The sequence below is a fragment of the Pseudoliparis swirei genome, chromosome 21 (genome assembly GCF_029220125.1).
Source record: "Pseudoliparis swirei isolate HS2019 ecotype Mariana Trench chromosome 21, NWPU_hadal_v1, whole genome shotgun sequence".
Classification (NCBI taxonomy): domain Eukaryota; kingdom Metazoa; phylum Chordata; class Actinopteri; order Perciformes; family Liparidae; genus Pseudoliparis; species Pseudoliparis swirei.
In genome coordinates, this window is record NC_079408.1 from 11,456,858 (window position 1) to 11,471,725 (window position 14,868).

At 42.3% G+C, this 14,868-nt stretch overlaps 1 protein-coding gene and 1 non-coding gene across 6 annotated transcripts; both read right to left on the bottom strand.

Moving 5' to 3' along the window:
• Positions 1-354: 354 nt before the first annotated feature.
• On the bottom strand, positions 355-13,621 carry LOC130211837 (oxysterol-binding protein 1-like). Of its 5 annotated transcripts, XM_056442847.1 has the most exons (17): positions 13,299-13,621; positions 12,210-12,380; positions 11,709-11,917; positions 11,436-11,592; positions 11,063-11,174; positions 10,679-10,862; positions 10,338-10,452; positions 9,973-10,030; positions 9,634-9,798; positions 5,893-6,138; positions 4,968-5,088; positions 4,626-4,729; positions 4,358-4,453; positions 3,385-3,569; positions 2,553-2,788; positions 2,403-2,441; positions 355-2,298 (listed from the first exon to the last, which is right to left on the bottom strand). In XM_056442847.1, exons 1-17 carry the CDS (start codon positions 13,367-13,369, stop codon positions 2,156-2,158), a joined length of 2,412 nt encoding a protein of 803 aa, XP_056298822.1. In that variant the 5' UTR covers positions 13,370-13,621; the 3' UTR covers positions 355-2,155. The 5 variants fall into 5 exon arrangements, with proteins under 5 accessions (XP_056298822.1, XP_056298823.1, XP_056298820.1 ...); XM_056442848.1 differs by lacking the exon at positions 2,403-2,441; XM_056442845.1 differs by having other exon boundaries at positions 355-2,441.
• A 645-nt stretch (positions 13,622-14,266) lies between these two features.
• On the bottom strand, positions 14,267-14,355 carry trnar-ucu (transfer RNA arginine (anticodon UCU)). Its single transcript is given in 2 exon segments — positions 14,267-14,302; positions 14,319-14,355. It is a non-coding gene; the product is annotated as a tRNA-Arg (tRNA).
• Positions 14,356-14,868: the final 513 nt, after the last annotated feature.

Here is a 14,868-nt window from a genome sequence, read left to right on the forward strand (position 1 = left end):
CCACTCAGAGGGGAAATCAACACACGTTCAATCTTAAACTGGGAATACAGGTTTCTCTTAGTGGGTTTAATCTGGTTGCAATACCTATATTCCAGACTGGGAATACATGTTCTTTTTTTGTTGCCAATTGGCATTTTAAATACCGATTTTCTGAATGCAGTGAATGTTATAGCGACACCACATTTCATTCATCTTTTTGTGTTTGTATATGATGTTTAATTTTTCGCTGCTCCAAATCACGTTTTTTTTAACACCAACAATGAATGCACATACATACACTGATGGAAAATCAACTACTTTAATAAATGTGTAAAATGTTCATGGAAGCAATTTAACAATAAGTTACAAATTAAATGGGATTTTTAATACAAGTTTTAATTTGGTTACCTGTGAACAATCTGTATTTATATTGATTTTAAATGAACAGTTGCACATATACATAACAAATTCATCTGGAACACAAACATGTTTTCATTGGGCTTTATTATTTTATTGAGCTCCTGCTAAACGTGAACAGAAACTCACAGAATAATTGATTTTGCAAAACTGTTAATTGTGTTACCCAATTAATCTTTAATGGGAATGTTGAAGTAAATTCAATGAAAGAACACTATGAAAAGCAATTTGTTTGACATCACAGCATTTGTTTTTATCTTTTTTCATGTTAATACAAAATACTTAATGTCATTCATATCTGCCCTCTCAGTAAAATATAGAAACTCCCTTGTTTTCTGAAAATGAAGACAATCCTTCTCCAATCACACGACTGGAACTAAAACTGAAAGAAAAAAAATATACCTTACAGTTTTTAGCACTAAATTAATTTCTATACACTTATAAAATCATAGTTATTGGCAATGCTTTTAAATTCTTTGTTTCTATAATCTTAATTTTTAAGTACACTTACAAACAAATTGTGAAATTCTCACACACAAACACACACACAATATCCCATGTTTTTGGTGTCCACATGTACTTGCATATGTACGAACTCTCCAGCAGATACACAAAGGTGTATTTCTCACCACTGCATTTACTTTGAATTGTTTTCTTTGTCTGTTTTCCTCAGGACACAAAAATAATCTGTACAATGGAAAGAACATTATTCCAATATTTTAAAAAGGGTTCAATTCAATAATTGTTATTCAATGAAACCGCACTAATGGGAGAATTTCTCAGCAGTGTTTTTCCATATTTCAACTGTACATGTGCACCGAGGTGTGATTTATAAACGAGAGCAGGTTGCTTTTTTTCTAAGGCGAAGAGACGGCCCCGCGAGCCAAATAAAAACTTTTCGCCTTCATAATTTTCATCAGGCCATTTGTGATGGAACAAAATATATATAAAATATGTTATCTACCTACTATACATAGTATGGAGATTCAATCTGTACTCCAGACACTCATTTATTTTCAAACACTGTGTACTGCACAGTGGCAGTGGTGTAAAGTGATGCAAGAGCAGATATACAGTCATACACACAAGCACACTAGAACCTTCACTTCATTACATTAAGACACTAAATCAGAGAGACACACGAGAAATCCTCACTAACGTGTTGAAGGCCACAAGTCGACATTTTAATGAAATTATTTGAATCGCATCTATACATAAATGTATATATTAACCAGGTCTTACCCCCTTTTTTTTTTTTTTTGAGTGATTCCCAAAGTGCACAATGCTGTGCATGACAAAAGGGAAACTAAATTATCTCACAGGATGTTATCAGCACAAAACCTGCTCTGCTCCGTCCTCACTGGAGCCGAGACTAAAAGAATGATCCACTCATGATTTGGAAGCGCTGCGCATGTCCTGTCCTCCCCTTCAGCCGGACCCGAGTCAAAGCAGCACAAAATGTCTTTTGTTCCAGTCCTCCCAGATGTGTGATGGCAACAAGGGGCTAGGTGCTAAGACTCAAGGAGAAGGGAACCACAATGGGACAAAGGAAAAAACCCAGCTCCCCCGCTGGATCACACCGCGGTGATCGTCCTGGAGATCTCTTAGAACAGAGAGCCACTGGAGGGATGTCAACTCACCAAGTGTGACCCCTGGGGGGGGGGGGGGGGGGGGGGACAAGCCGGCCTTTGCGGTCGCTGTCCACCAGGTGGCTTCGAGGGATCAGTCTCTTCGGGGCACCGAGCGGTCAATGCCGAGGTCAATAGATGTCCGGGCAGCCCTCCCAGCTGCCACAGTCCTTGGCTTCCCAATAGCCGCCCTTGTAGATGTGGATTTGCTCCCCTGTGATCTGGTCCTCGCAGCGCTCGAACCAAAGAGCCTGGTGGCTGTCGTGAGGCGCGCCTGAAAGACGGAAAGAATGGTGTTCACGACAAAGACAAACAATCGAGATCGGAGACTCAAACAGGAAGGAGCGCATGAGAGCGCGGCAATTAAGGAGTACTTGCTTTTCAAGAATGGATCAGTGAGAGGGTCGTCATCGACAGCTTCCGGAGGAGAAAAGGAGGATCGTTTGTACCCCTTTATTCCAAGATCCCCCCCCCCCCATGCACGGTAGAGAGGAGTACAGATAAAGTAAACACACACGAGACACTCACCTTCTTCCGACTGGCTGGAGGTGCGTTGGCCGGCGGCTTCCCGCTCTCTCTCCCGCCGGACGCTGCGCTGCTTCTCCTCCAGCCGCTGCTTCTCCGAGTTGGCCTCGTCCCAGCGGCCGTCCTCCATCAGACGCTGGTCGGGCCGGCGCCGGCTGTCGGTGGGCGCCATGCCCTCCTCCGGCTCGTTGAGGGTCAGCGCCAGGTCAGTGAAGTAGTACATGGTCTCTGCTCCCTCGCTGTGGCGAAGTAAAGACGGAAAAACAGCACGACAGGTCAACGGGCCGGACCAAGAAGCAGTTCTCTCTTCACGGATGGGAAACTAGAAGTACACAGATGGTCGTTACGCAACGTGTTATTATTACCTATTGCATAATCTGTTGTATTGCATTTTAAATGGTTTGTTAGTAGCTTGTTTTAAATGTGCACTGTGTAGTACCTGGACTTCATACGGTTCATACAATCCAAATAATAAACTACCGGCAGAGCAAGAACACACAAAGTGCTGAAACTCTGCGCTTGTGTTTCCGAGAAACAAACTCGTCTCCAGGTACAAATTGTACAACAAAGGAAATAGAGGCAGCACCTTGCGGGTTGGCAGGAGATATTTCCGTGGCACGTTAAAGTGTTTGGCATGACATCAAAATGTGTTCGCTCTTCATATTTTGTCGATGTTACTTTATTGTTGAAATGTTTTCAACACAAATTCCAGACGGATCTTACACCTTTAAATGTTTTAATTCTTTGTAAAGCGCATGCTGGATCACTGGTGTCTTTGTCGCGCTTTTCCAATATGTCGGAGCATAACGTCGCGCACACTGTACTCGGGACTCACGGGAGAGGGTTCCTCCTCCAAGCCTCTCGGGCTTTGAGGGTTTGGTAGACCGTCTTCTGCTTGCCCTCCGCGCCGTTCTCCCGTCTGCTGCTCTGCATCACCCGGGAGAACTCCATCTTCTCATCCCACGTGCCCGACAGCACGTAGTGGGCCTTGCCGTCCTTGTCCATCACCACACCGGTCACCTGAAGAGAGACGAGATCGAGAGAGAGTTAACGGGGGAGTGAAGCATCATGGGTCGTGTAGGCCAAAGAGACGGGCCCCAGGGTCGAGGGCATTGAAGTCTGACTGGAGTTTAGTTATAGTTCAGACTTTGTGGAGTTGATTTCTGGTTCGTCTTCTGGCAACCTGTGCTGCCCACGTCACGCCGCTAAACCCGACTTGTCTTGCAGTAATATGCGACAATAAGACAATGTGTTCAACACAACGTTATGTTTGTTTAGAGATGAACTCACAGATCCACTCGAGTCTGACAGGCCAATTATATACTACAGATGAACTTTTAGTAGAGGTGAAAGATGTTTTGAGAACTTCTACACAAGTTCACCGTCATAAAACCAAGTTATTAATAAATCCATGTTGAAGTGCGTGTGCATGCTTATGTCACACCGCTAACAGGCTTGTGCGACAGCCAAGACTCGTGGATTCTTGGTGTTTAGCCAAAAGCCGATCTCCCTGAGGTCGACGTTGCTGCTGTTGTTGTTGTACGCAGTGTAAAACTCTTTATTGCCAAATATTTGAACTTGTTTTTTTTTTTTTTTTACAGGTTACACTTATTGTTATTATCGTGAAAAAATATCCAGTACAAAACAGGTTAATTGCAGCCACAATAAGCTATTTCTTTGCACATATGTAACTTCATTCGCATTGTTCTAACAAAGGGATTGCACATTTGGTTTACTAGAAGGTAATTACAATTTTATTTATTCTAATATTTGAAAAAGCACAGATGGGGGAGTCACATTTCTCTCACCTTCCTGGCCACATCTCTGGAGAAGTAGCTGTAAGGAGCGAACTTCAAGTGGCAGCGGTCTCCGGTGGTGTGGTTCACCAGGTCGATCTCCCCTGACTGGAAGACAGCGAGAGGAATAAAGAGCACGGACGGGTGTGCGATCAACTATAAGAAGTAGATCAAACTCATTTTTTGCTATTCTTTATATGTTCTAATGTGTATAAAAACATAAAATGTGTCAACATTGTATGTTTGACTGTGTAATTTTACTTTTATCCGCCAGTCTCACCTGGTCGATCCACAGTTTCCCTACGATGATGTTGTGCACTGTGGTGGTGACTTTCTTCCACGTGTAATGATTGTTGCCCTTTTCAAAGATCGCGTGTATCGTGCCTGCCAGGAAATACAGAACGCAGACGGCGGAGACAAAACAAAACGTTTGTCACAAAACATGCTGATCTATAATTAAACAGAAAGGTGCGTCTCACATTCCTCGCGCTGTTTAACCTGATTTTACAGGAACACCGACTGATTGGTGCACTTCGTACGCGTTGCCGACAATGGAGCCGCTCCCTGACCCGAGATCACGATGAGACGGCGAGGCACGCTTAATTTGTTCTGAGCCGCTTACCTAAGGGCATGATGGAGAGGTACTTTCCTCTGAACTTGCTGGCAACCGTGATTTCTTGCCTCAGGGTCCAGCCGCGATCGGAAATCACATGATGCGCCGCTGCAGGGGGATGGTGACTCACCTGGAGAAACGGTTGACCCGTGAAGGGCACAAACGGATTAAAAATAGAACGGAACTTGACGCGGTACGACGTCAACACATAGCGCAAAGTGTTTCGTCGTATTTCAACATCCGCCAAGGTTTATCAAAGAAAACAAATTGAGTGACCCAGCAGCTCGGAGTAGAGCCGTCTCCACAGCGACATGATCACCGGATGTGGGGTACTGGACTGGATATATTTGCGTATTTTAAACATCCATGAGCCAAATTAAATATTATCACAAATATATATTTTCATCGGAGTCTTGTATCTTAATGTCAAAATGCCACAACCGCAAATAACTTGTAATAGGGGGCGGCTTTAGCTCAGTGGGGTAAGAGGGCCGTCCTTCAACCGCAAGGTCGTGGGTTCGATCCCCGCTCTCCCCATTAGCTGCAAGTCGAAGTGTCCTTGAGCAAGGCACTGAACCCCCAGTTGCTTCCCGGGCGCTTCACCGCAGCCCACTGCTCCTTAATAACTAAGGATGGGTTAAATGCAGAGAACTAATTTCCCCTTAGGGATTAATAAAAGTGTATATTTATTTATTTTATTTTTATACAGGTTCACAGGTGTCAATGGCGCCCACAAGAGAATCGTCGATTAACCACGACTCCTCTAAACCTCAATTACGATAAATGACTGTGACTACCGATTTGATTTGTTTAGACACATAATTGCTACTTCTCTGTAACCGAGCTCCCCACAAGGAAGCACACATACGATCAAAATGAAGTTTATTTCCAAGACTTCCTTCAGTTTCATTTCCTCGGTTCGTTTTCCTCTCACCTGCTCGCAGAGGGAGCGGTAGCCGCTCTCTCTCCGGCGGTCCAGCTCGTACGTCTCTCCCAGCAGCGGGTTGAAGGGTTTGCCCGTGCGGTAGACGGTGGTCGAGTAGGAGGACACGGAGAAGGCGGCCACGTAGCACATCTGCTCCAGCGAGCTCTGGCACTTGGAGGCCTTGTCCAGCAGCTCGTGGTACTCGAGGTCCTCGGACAGCCGCTGCAGCATGGAAATGGGCTCGTTGAAGTTCACCTGGAGATGATTCAGGAACAAATTCATGTTAGCGTCAGTCAAAGGGCCCATAATGTTGAGTTGGAAATGTCAAATTCTACCACCATGGCTTTTCTAAGCAGCAACAGGCGCGCTTACTAAAAACACTGGATCCTGGAGGATGAAACGTTTTTTTGACAATTGGGTTTCTAAAAATGTGGAGAACGATTTATATCAGCCAATTTTAAAACATCAACACGGACTATCGACAAAGCATTTTGATATGGAGACCTTTTTTGTGACCAGCGGTCTGAATTGAACCGTTTGTACAATTAGAGTTCATTGTATTATCGAATTAAATATTGTGTCATACAAGTTGAGTTTGGCGATCGTCATGACCAGTGGTCCCCAAACTACGGCCCGCCTCCACATTTGGACCGGCCCCCTGAACAATACCAGAGACGCGTTCCGATTTTTTTTTTTTTTCACCTGGCCCGCTGCCATTGAGATTACAGTGAGACGCGGAGAAAATGTGAAGTGGTGCTCTTCGCAATAAAACATCTTTGATGTAGTGAGCACACTCTCACTAGCACCCCCCGCCCCCCCGGCTGGCCCTCCAGCAGACAAGGGAAATGTTATGTGGCCCTCTCAGGAAAAAGTTTGGGGACCCCTGGTCATGACGCATCAGCCAAAGGAAAGAGTGAAAGAGACGAGGGAGTGCGACTACAAGTAGTAACTAGAAAATGCATTTCCTTCTGAAAATGCGTTGGAATGCTAACATTTGAAAGCTTGAAGCTGAAAAGTAAAAACAAAATTGCTGAAAAAGGTTTGAAAATAGCTGAATATGAAATGAATAACTGAAAATGTCTGAACATAGCTGAAATATGAAATGATTAACTGAAAATGTCTGAACATAGCTGAAATATGAAATGAATAAGTGAAAATGTCTGGAAATATCTGAAAATAGCTGAAATATGAAATGAATAAGTGAAAATGTCTGGAAATAGCTGAAATTAACAACTGAAAATGTCTGAAAATTGCTGAAATATGAAATGAATAACTGAAAATAGCTGAAAATAGCTGAAATATGAAATGAAAAACTGAAAATGTCTGAACATAGCTGAAATATGAAAAGATTAACTGAAAATAGCTGAAAATGTCTGAAATGAGCTGAAATAACTTTTTTTTAAAGCTGAACAGCTGAAAATAGCTTAAACATCTGAACATATCAAAAAGGGCAATTTCCTGCTGAAAATGTTGAAGCACAAACATATTGGGTGGAAATGTATAACTGGAAAAGATAAGCAAAACTTTATCTTCTAAATATTCAAAGATATGAATCACAAACCAAGAAATAAGAGAGAGGAGGAAAAGTCAGACGTGAGATCGAGAGAGAGAAATAAATTGAGAGTCAGAAGGAGGAAGATAAATAAAGAAAGAGAGGGAGAAACCAGCGTGAAGGATAGACGATCTAAACACTGAGTGGATTTTCTACAAAAGCATTTGTTAAACCCTGTCAAAAAAAACATGATCAAATCACCAAAATAGTAGAATCAATAGAGAGGAAAGATTGAGCCGAACGCGCCGATATGTTTGTTATGTTTGTGGGTTAAATGTGACCTGAGAAACTCAAATGCAGGTTCTCCTCTATCTCTCCATTTAAAGACACACGCGCACGCGGCCACACACGCACACAAACGTTAGTCTGTGTGTATGATAAACAAGACTGAGATCCGCCACTGATTAGCCTAACATGAAACACCTGTGTGACTGAGAAACAGACAGCACAGAATCTGATGAAGAAACCTGTCAGAACATTTGGATTTGACATAGAACTATAACTCTGATCCTAAAGACGTCTACATTAGGAGATACTCAAGGCTTTTGTGAACGTTTACATGTCCTTAAATATTTTTTAGGTTAAGAAATGAGAGTTTAATCGCAGTTCAGAAAATGTTCCTGTTTCCTTAAAAAAAGTTAAAATGTCGTCAGGTTTTCAATGGAGATGACTGAGGAGAAAGCCGGACTTCTCCCCTCGTTAAGGCTTCTCTAGAAAAATCTGGGAAACTGTTGGATTCCATAGTCACATGTCTACGACAAGCACAAGATTCCCTACTACTTTATCAAAAAATAATGCCGAAAGAGTAATAATTGTGGCCGTAGTGACGATATACAAATCTTTTTTTCGCAAGATTCTGAAGCAGCGCTGCACTCTAGCGACGACGTCACAGCTCTAAGGTCCCACACACACACCCATTGTAAAGTCCAGGAGGAGCGGAAAAACACATAAAACTAAAATGGTTACAATTAAATAACTATACGAGATATGAAAAGAAGGTTATTTATAAAGTTATAGCTAACACTTTTGTCAACATTTTAAAGGTGGAATTGTGTATTTAGCTGAATGTATGCTGATATTGTAAGCTTTTAAAGTTAAACAAGTTGAAGCGGATTTGAGGATTTCCCCCATTGGATCCCATTCATTATTTATTCCATAAAAAAATTAATAATTTGAAAGTTTGAAAAGATAAAAAATATTTGAAAATATACAGTAATAGCTGAAGGCTATCTGAACATTAAAAAAATTAAATAGCTGAATTTGCTCAAAATATAAATATACTGTAAGCTTTTTAAAGTTGAATATTTTCTCCATAGGAACTGATGAATTCAAAATAACATAAAAGTATTTAAATATACAAAAATTTGAAACATTTGAAATATGAAAAGTCATTCCAATCTAATCCTGAAGAAGCTGAATTTTTTAATATTTGAATGGTTCAAATAGCTGAATATATGAAGGAGAAGAAGAGGGGCAAAAAAGGTACGGAAGAAATAGAATTTAAAAAAAAAAAAGTTTAATAAAGATTACAAGAACAAGAGTTGGACTGCTGAAGCATTCCAACTAATGAGGATAATCAGGATCATGATGATTGTGGTTGTGGGCTTTTCATTTGTCTTTCATATGTGTCTTCCATGTTGGATTGAATCAGTGTATCTGGATTCCTTTTCTCGTGTACTGTATTTCCCACGAGGTGTGTTACGCGTAGTCTGTTTATGACTGCATGAATCCAAAACAAACCAAACCCATGTCAGGTTTGAGGCAAATAGCTACGCTGAATTATCTTTTGTGTTCTGCAGTGCCGACTGGCGGAGGAGCGCACCCACGAAGGACCCGGCCGAACAGAGATGTCAATCTGCGCTAAGTCTCCAAAGGAACCGACAAACTGGTTTACTTAATTGGTCTGTCATTCAAAGCTGTCAACAGAGCTATTTTAACCACAGAGCTATTTTTGAAAGAACCCACGTCACAGATGCACGCTGGAGCCGATAGTTTAAGACGTGCTGATATGATCGGATTGTGTGGGTCACGGTTCATGCATTTGTTTTGTTACCATAGAAAAGACACACAAAAAGCAACCGCCAATGAGGTTTACCGCCGAAGTGTAAGTGAAACTGCCGGAGGCCGTCAGTGGAAAGGTTGAATCACGCACTTCCTGTGAGTCACGTCTGGCGTGGAGTAACCTCTAGATCACTCACAGGCATCGGGATCTTTGACAGCTCTTTGCCAATACAGTTCTTCATGATACTCCACAGGTTGAGGGAGTAGTTGGGTTTGTCTGGGATGCACGTCCGCCTCTTCTTCAGTGGGACCAACTCCTGCGCGGGAGATTCCTGGTTCATCGCTAGCGGCTCCTCATTAAGCTGAAAGGCAGAACATTATTTCAATGAACAGCATATGTCTGGAAATATTAGAAGCTTTCAAAACCGAGTCACAGTTTTTGTTCAAATATGTTTGCAATTTATTTTGAAAGTAATAAACGACAGTTGAAACCGTTGAACCGGTCTTTTAAACCGTCATCCCAGGATGAAACTTACCGATTGATCATCGGAACACGTTTCACTGTTGAAACCGCTGATGTTACTGCTGGATCGTCTGCAGAGAGGGTCAAAAGCAAAGTTCATCAGTTTATCTTACAAGGAAATTCAACATGAACTGGTTCAACTGGAGCTCAAATCACTCACTCAACAGTTTAACAATAAGGGAGGGGTGAAGAAATCGACCCGGATCATACGTATCGTTTATCATGTCTCATCAAGCAAGTCATACAAGGAACTGCGTTGAATACAAGCATTGTTAGAAGGGTTAAAAGACTCGTGGGAATTCAACAATGAAAGAGCATTTCCTAAGGTTGCGACATTTGCAGTAAATGAGTATGTAGGGCGAGTGAATGTTCACTGACTTGTGGAACTGGGGGTCTGCCGGCACGGTGATGAACTCAGGAGCTTCCTCCATGGCATCAAAGAACTCATTGTCGTCGTCGTCGCTGCCCTCACCTTTTCCCGGACGAGCAGAACCTTAACAAAAGACTGCTTTGTCAGCGTGTCCAATATAGATATACGTAACCCTATTTACAGTTAAGAATGAATCTTTTTTTTATAAGACTTTAAATGAAAAGCATTTCCCCCCCAACAACAATTATCAAAATAAACTGCTACGGAAACCCCGATAATTGGGATGAAGAATGAGTTGGGAGATAACTGAGCACATCCTCACTGTAGCAGCGTCAGAGTCCCGTCTTACTTGTATTGTCTGCTGTAGCGTTCGCCTGTGCTGCCCCTCTGAACGCTCTCTCCAGGTGGTTATGCTGCTTCGCCAGTTGCTCTAAAGTCTCTTCCAGTCGGACCCGTTGGTCCCGTTCTGCTTGAAGAGCCTTCTGCCACCGCTTGCTATGAGCCTGAGCGAGCGTAAGAAAGTCTCGGCACGCCTGAGGGGCAAAACATGCAACAGTGTCGAACTACAACCATTGAAACGCGAGATTGAATTACTATGAGACTTTTTGAAGTTAATTTGTCCTGCACAGGCTATACAGATTGCATGAAGTGTAGCTGTGTAAAGGAGAGCGGCTCCTTTACACATCAGACATGGAGAAGAAGTAGATAAACGGAGCAAAGAGGCGACACCTACATTAATCATGGCATTGGAGGTGATGCGGAACAGCGTGGCCCTCTCTGTCACCTGGCGGATCTTATCCCCAGCCTCTCCAGTCATCCGCACACTGTCCAGTTCTGATAAAGACCTGCAATAAATATCAAAATGTACAATGTGAATCAGCAGTTGGGGCAATATATCATCAACACACACTGGAAAAGGCCACCAGCATGGGACTGAATGTGACATGGCACACTGTGAATGTGATGTGCTATTCTGGACATAAGGCACTTACTTAAAAGAAGGTTTTGAAATGTAGTTTTCATGTCAAACATTCGTATGTGTATGTCTCAGGAAGTAGTAGTAAAGAGAGCGAGAGAAAGAGAGCAATCGGTTGTTCAAGGCTGACCTCTGGAGGGCAGAGCCATGCTTTGAAATTAGATCGTTGCAGGTGCTGAGATCCTCCACCTTGCTGCTTAGTGTTCTGAGAGCAGCCTGAACTTCTGAATTCTGCGATACGCCACCTTGTCCGGGTGCTGCCGGGGGAAAGTCGTCCCCCGAGTCGTCTGTTTACGATCAAAGGAAAAAGGAAAGCAAAAAAAACACATCAGAACGGAGAGGGTTTTTCTCAAGAGACACCAAATACTCGTTTGTTGTTGTTCTGCCTATGTTTGCATTTTACCTGACTCGGTCTGCATGCGTGCCGCCTTGGCTTTGGCCAGTTCCAGGGCCGTGATCCAGCGCTGACGTTCCACTTCACAGCTGGCCTTCAGGTGATAGGTCTGCGCTCCACCGTTGGAGATGACAAAGTTGCAGGCGTCATCCACAGTGATAGTGGCTGTGGCCAGGTTGATTGTACCTCGACATGTGTGGCCCATCTCTGCCTGGGTCCTATTGATCAGAGGTGTTTGATTTGACATTTTTGGGGGGGAAATGTAACCAAACAGGAAAAAAAAACAGCATGTCTGTGTTTCATTGAGCACAATATGAGAACTAAGCTTCAATCCAACAACAGAATTCACCTGAAGTACGAAAAATATATATTTGGAGGTTGATTGACCCCCTTGCTTAATCAACAGCGTACTAATGAATCAGTGGTTTGGCAGATCACGGTTGAGAGATTTCTCTGGTGACATGATCATGGGGTATCCCCTGATTTGATGTGTTTTACAGGCAAGCCTACCTGTAGTATGACAACAGGCCATTGCTCAGGACAAACCATCTTCGCTGATAACCCTTGATGTAATTTGTCCACTTGAACACCCATCCTTTGTATGTGTCGCCAGCAGGAGGGGGAGTGGGGGTCTTGGGCTCCGACATCACAGCCCCCAAAATCAAGACAGATTTGAGGAACCTTTAGGGGAAATTAAAATGAATGTTAACTGGTGTTCTCATATAGGGAGGACATTATTTAACAGTAAGCAGGCTGCCTCAAAATTAATCAGCGAGTATTTTTTTCAATTCATTCATCGTTCAACTTATTCTCAGCAGACACAGGTCACAAATGCGCTGAGCCAAACTTCTCAAATGAGAATATATTGGGTTTGTTTATTATGTTGGACTGTGTAAAAAGTCCAAGACTGTTATCTTGGACTTTTTATAATTAATAGATAATGAAGACATCTGTTGGACGCAGCCTTACATTAATACTAAATCATGTCAGCATTTCATTTTACAGTCAGAGGACGAAAGCACTGGTGTTTGATATTGATCTTTCAGTGTGTGGTTTGACAGGTAAAAGATTAACCATGGAATCAATACAGATTTACTGCAGACACGCTGTACTAAGAAAATGTGTTTCAGCTGGAAATAGATGTGCATAAAATAATGCCTGACTTGTGATTAAACCCCCGAAGTGTGATTCTGTTTTCCAAATTTGATATCATATGTCCTGACATAGTTAAATATAGATTGACAAAGTAGTCAATATTTTTTTATTATGTGTGATTAGAATGAAATAGTCAGGGCAATGTGACAGCTGTGCAATCAACAGAAGAACAGATGATAACATGAACTCTTCTGACACATTGATGAAGAGCATGACACCAGAGGCTAGCCGACGTTAGCTCCACGTAGGCCATTGGGACTCATGGTAATAACAGCCCAGAAAGTAAAGAAACCCCGGTGTGTTTTCTCGAAGTCAACCAGCTGACGTGCACATTCACTACATGGTGGGGGAAAAAAGAAAAATGAGAGAGAGAGAAAAAGAAAACCTCGCCGTTTGTTAACGCACCAGCTCGCTTTCAAGCTCGCCGAAGGGACAAATGTTTACCTTGACGTGTCCGAAATGTGAGCTGAGGGAAGCGGACACCCGGTGAAGTCACAGCTAACTTTGACACCCATACGCTACTGCACCTAGCTGGCTGGGGAGGCTAACTAGCCGGCCAACACAGGGCAGCTTATGATGAGAGCAAGACGACCGAAGACGTCGACGACACGAGCGCGGTGGTTGTAAAATAAAGCGACACCGACGGGTTTCATTAGTGTCGCTCAATACTCGTGTGTATAGTGTTCATTCTACAGCTGCGTACGCGGTTAATAGTCTACAGCTAGCTACATCTAACTAGCCTAACGTTGGCTCGTTGGTTGGTTACACCCGGTGCAACATAATGTCGGCTCGTCTAAAAACAAATGGGCGACATTGTTTCCCCTGTGCCTTAAAAGTAAAACTACATTGTGTCGGTGTTATTTGCCGCTTAAAAACAAGTCTTAATGTTCGTCTCAGTTAGCCGTCATCAACATACAAATGATGTGAGATGTACATTTCAAAAATTACAGTCGTTTATGCGGATCAGAATATCAGTGCATTTAATGATAACTGTTCCTGTATTGCACTCTAGTATTTTATCACAAGTACGACTTTTATTTTGAAGGGTACAAGCGGAAACGAGCTCGATTAAATGCTGCTAACCTTACACATTCAGGTTATTATTTGTACTCACTAGTTCGCTCATCTTGCTCGGCAACATAGTGTCAAATATATAAATAATAAAGTACATATAAACTACTGAACACTGTGTGGCTGTTTGGAGCGCATTTATTACAGATAGGAAGGTATTTTAATAAGAGTATTCCTTGTTTATGTACACGTTGGAGCAAGCTGACTAGCTACCTTTTAACTGAAAATGACACAATCTCAGTTTACACATACTGGACCGTAAACTAAACTGTGGACGTGTGCATTATTTCGCTTAATATGTGACTAAAACACCACCATATGAAAAAGAAACAAGAAAAATACGACTCCGGTGGGACTCGAACCCACAACCTTTGAATCACTTAGATTTGTTCCTAGAAGTCCAATGCGCTATCCATTGCGCCACGGAGCCACTTGTTGCTTACGAACGGTTACAACCAATTTATTCAATTTCTGATGACGTATATGTAAAGAACCTAATATTTATGGATCATATACTGCTCATAATGTATGGACGTTGGAGTTGATTTACCTCGAGCGAAAACCACCATTCACTTCATAAACACTGCATTTGGAAAAAAGATTATTAACCTGCATTGTGGGATGTTAAACACTAGGTGGCGGTGAAGCCCCATTCACGACAAGAACAGCTCACTCTACTTATGACGACAACGGCATTCGATAAATAATTTTATAAAAATGTCACAGTAGTTTTAAAAATAGTCTTCAAAAGGGGAATATGAAACATGTGGTATGATTCGGCTTTACCGTTCAGAGAAAATAGCACGGTAGCGCTGACCCCCTGAGTCCCCGTGCAATTTGATCCTAGTGCCTATTTTATCTTAACATATTAACAAAAATACACATTATTTCATCTACTTCCATTTAATATATATTAATTAATTAATATATATTTGTATACATA

Excerpts from the sequence above, each read along its gene's own strand:
- LOC130211837 (XM_056442845.1), bottom strand. The coding sequence starts at position 13,369 with ATGGGTGTCAAAGTTAGCTGTGACTTCACCGGGTGTCCGCTTCCCTCA. Across the intron at positions 10,863-11,062 it reads CCTCCAATGCCATGATTAAT|GCGTGCCGAGACTTTCTTAC; the intron begins GTAGGTGTCGCC and ends TTTGCCCCTCAG. Across the intron at positions 2,789-3,384 it reads TGGAGGAGGAACCCTCTCCC|CGAGGGAGCAGAGACCATGT; the intron begins GTGAGTCCCGAG and ends ACTTCGCCACAG.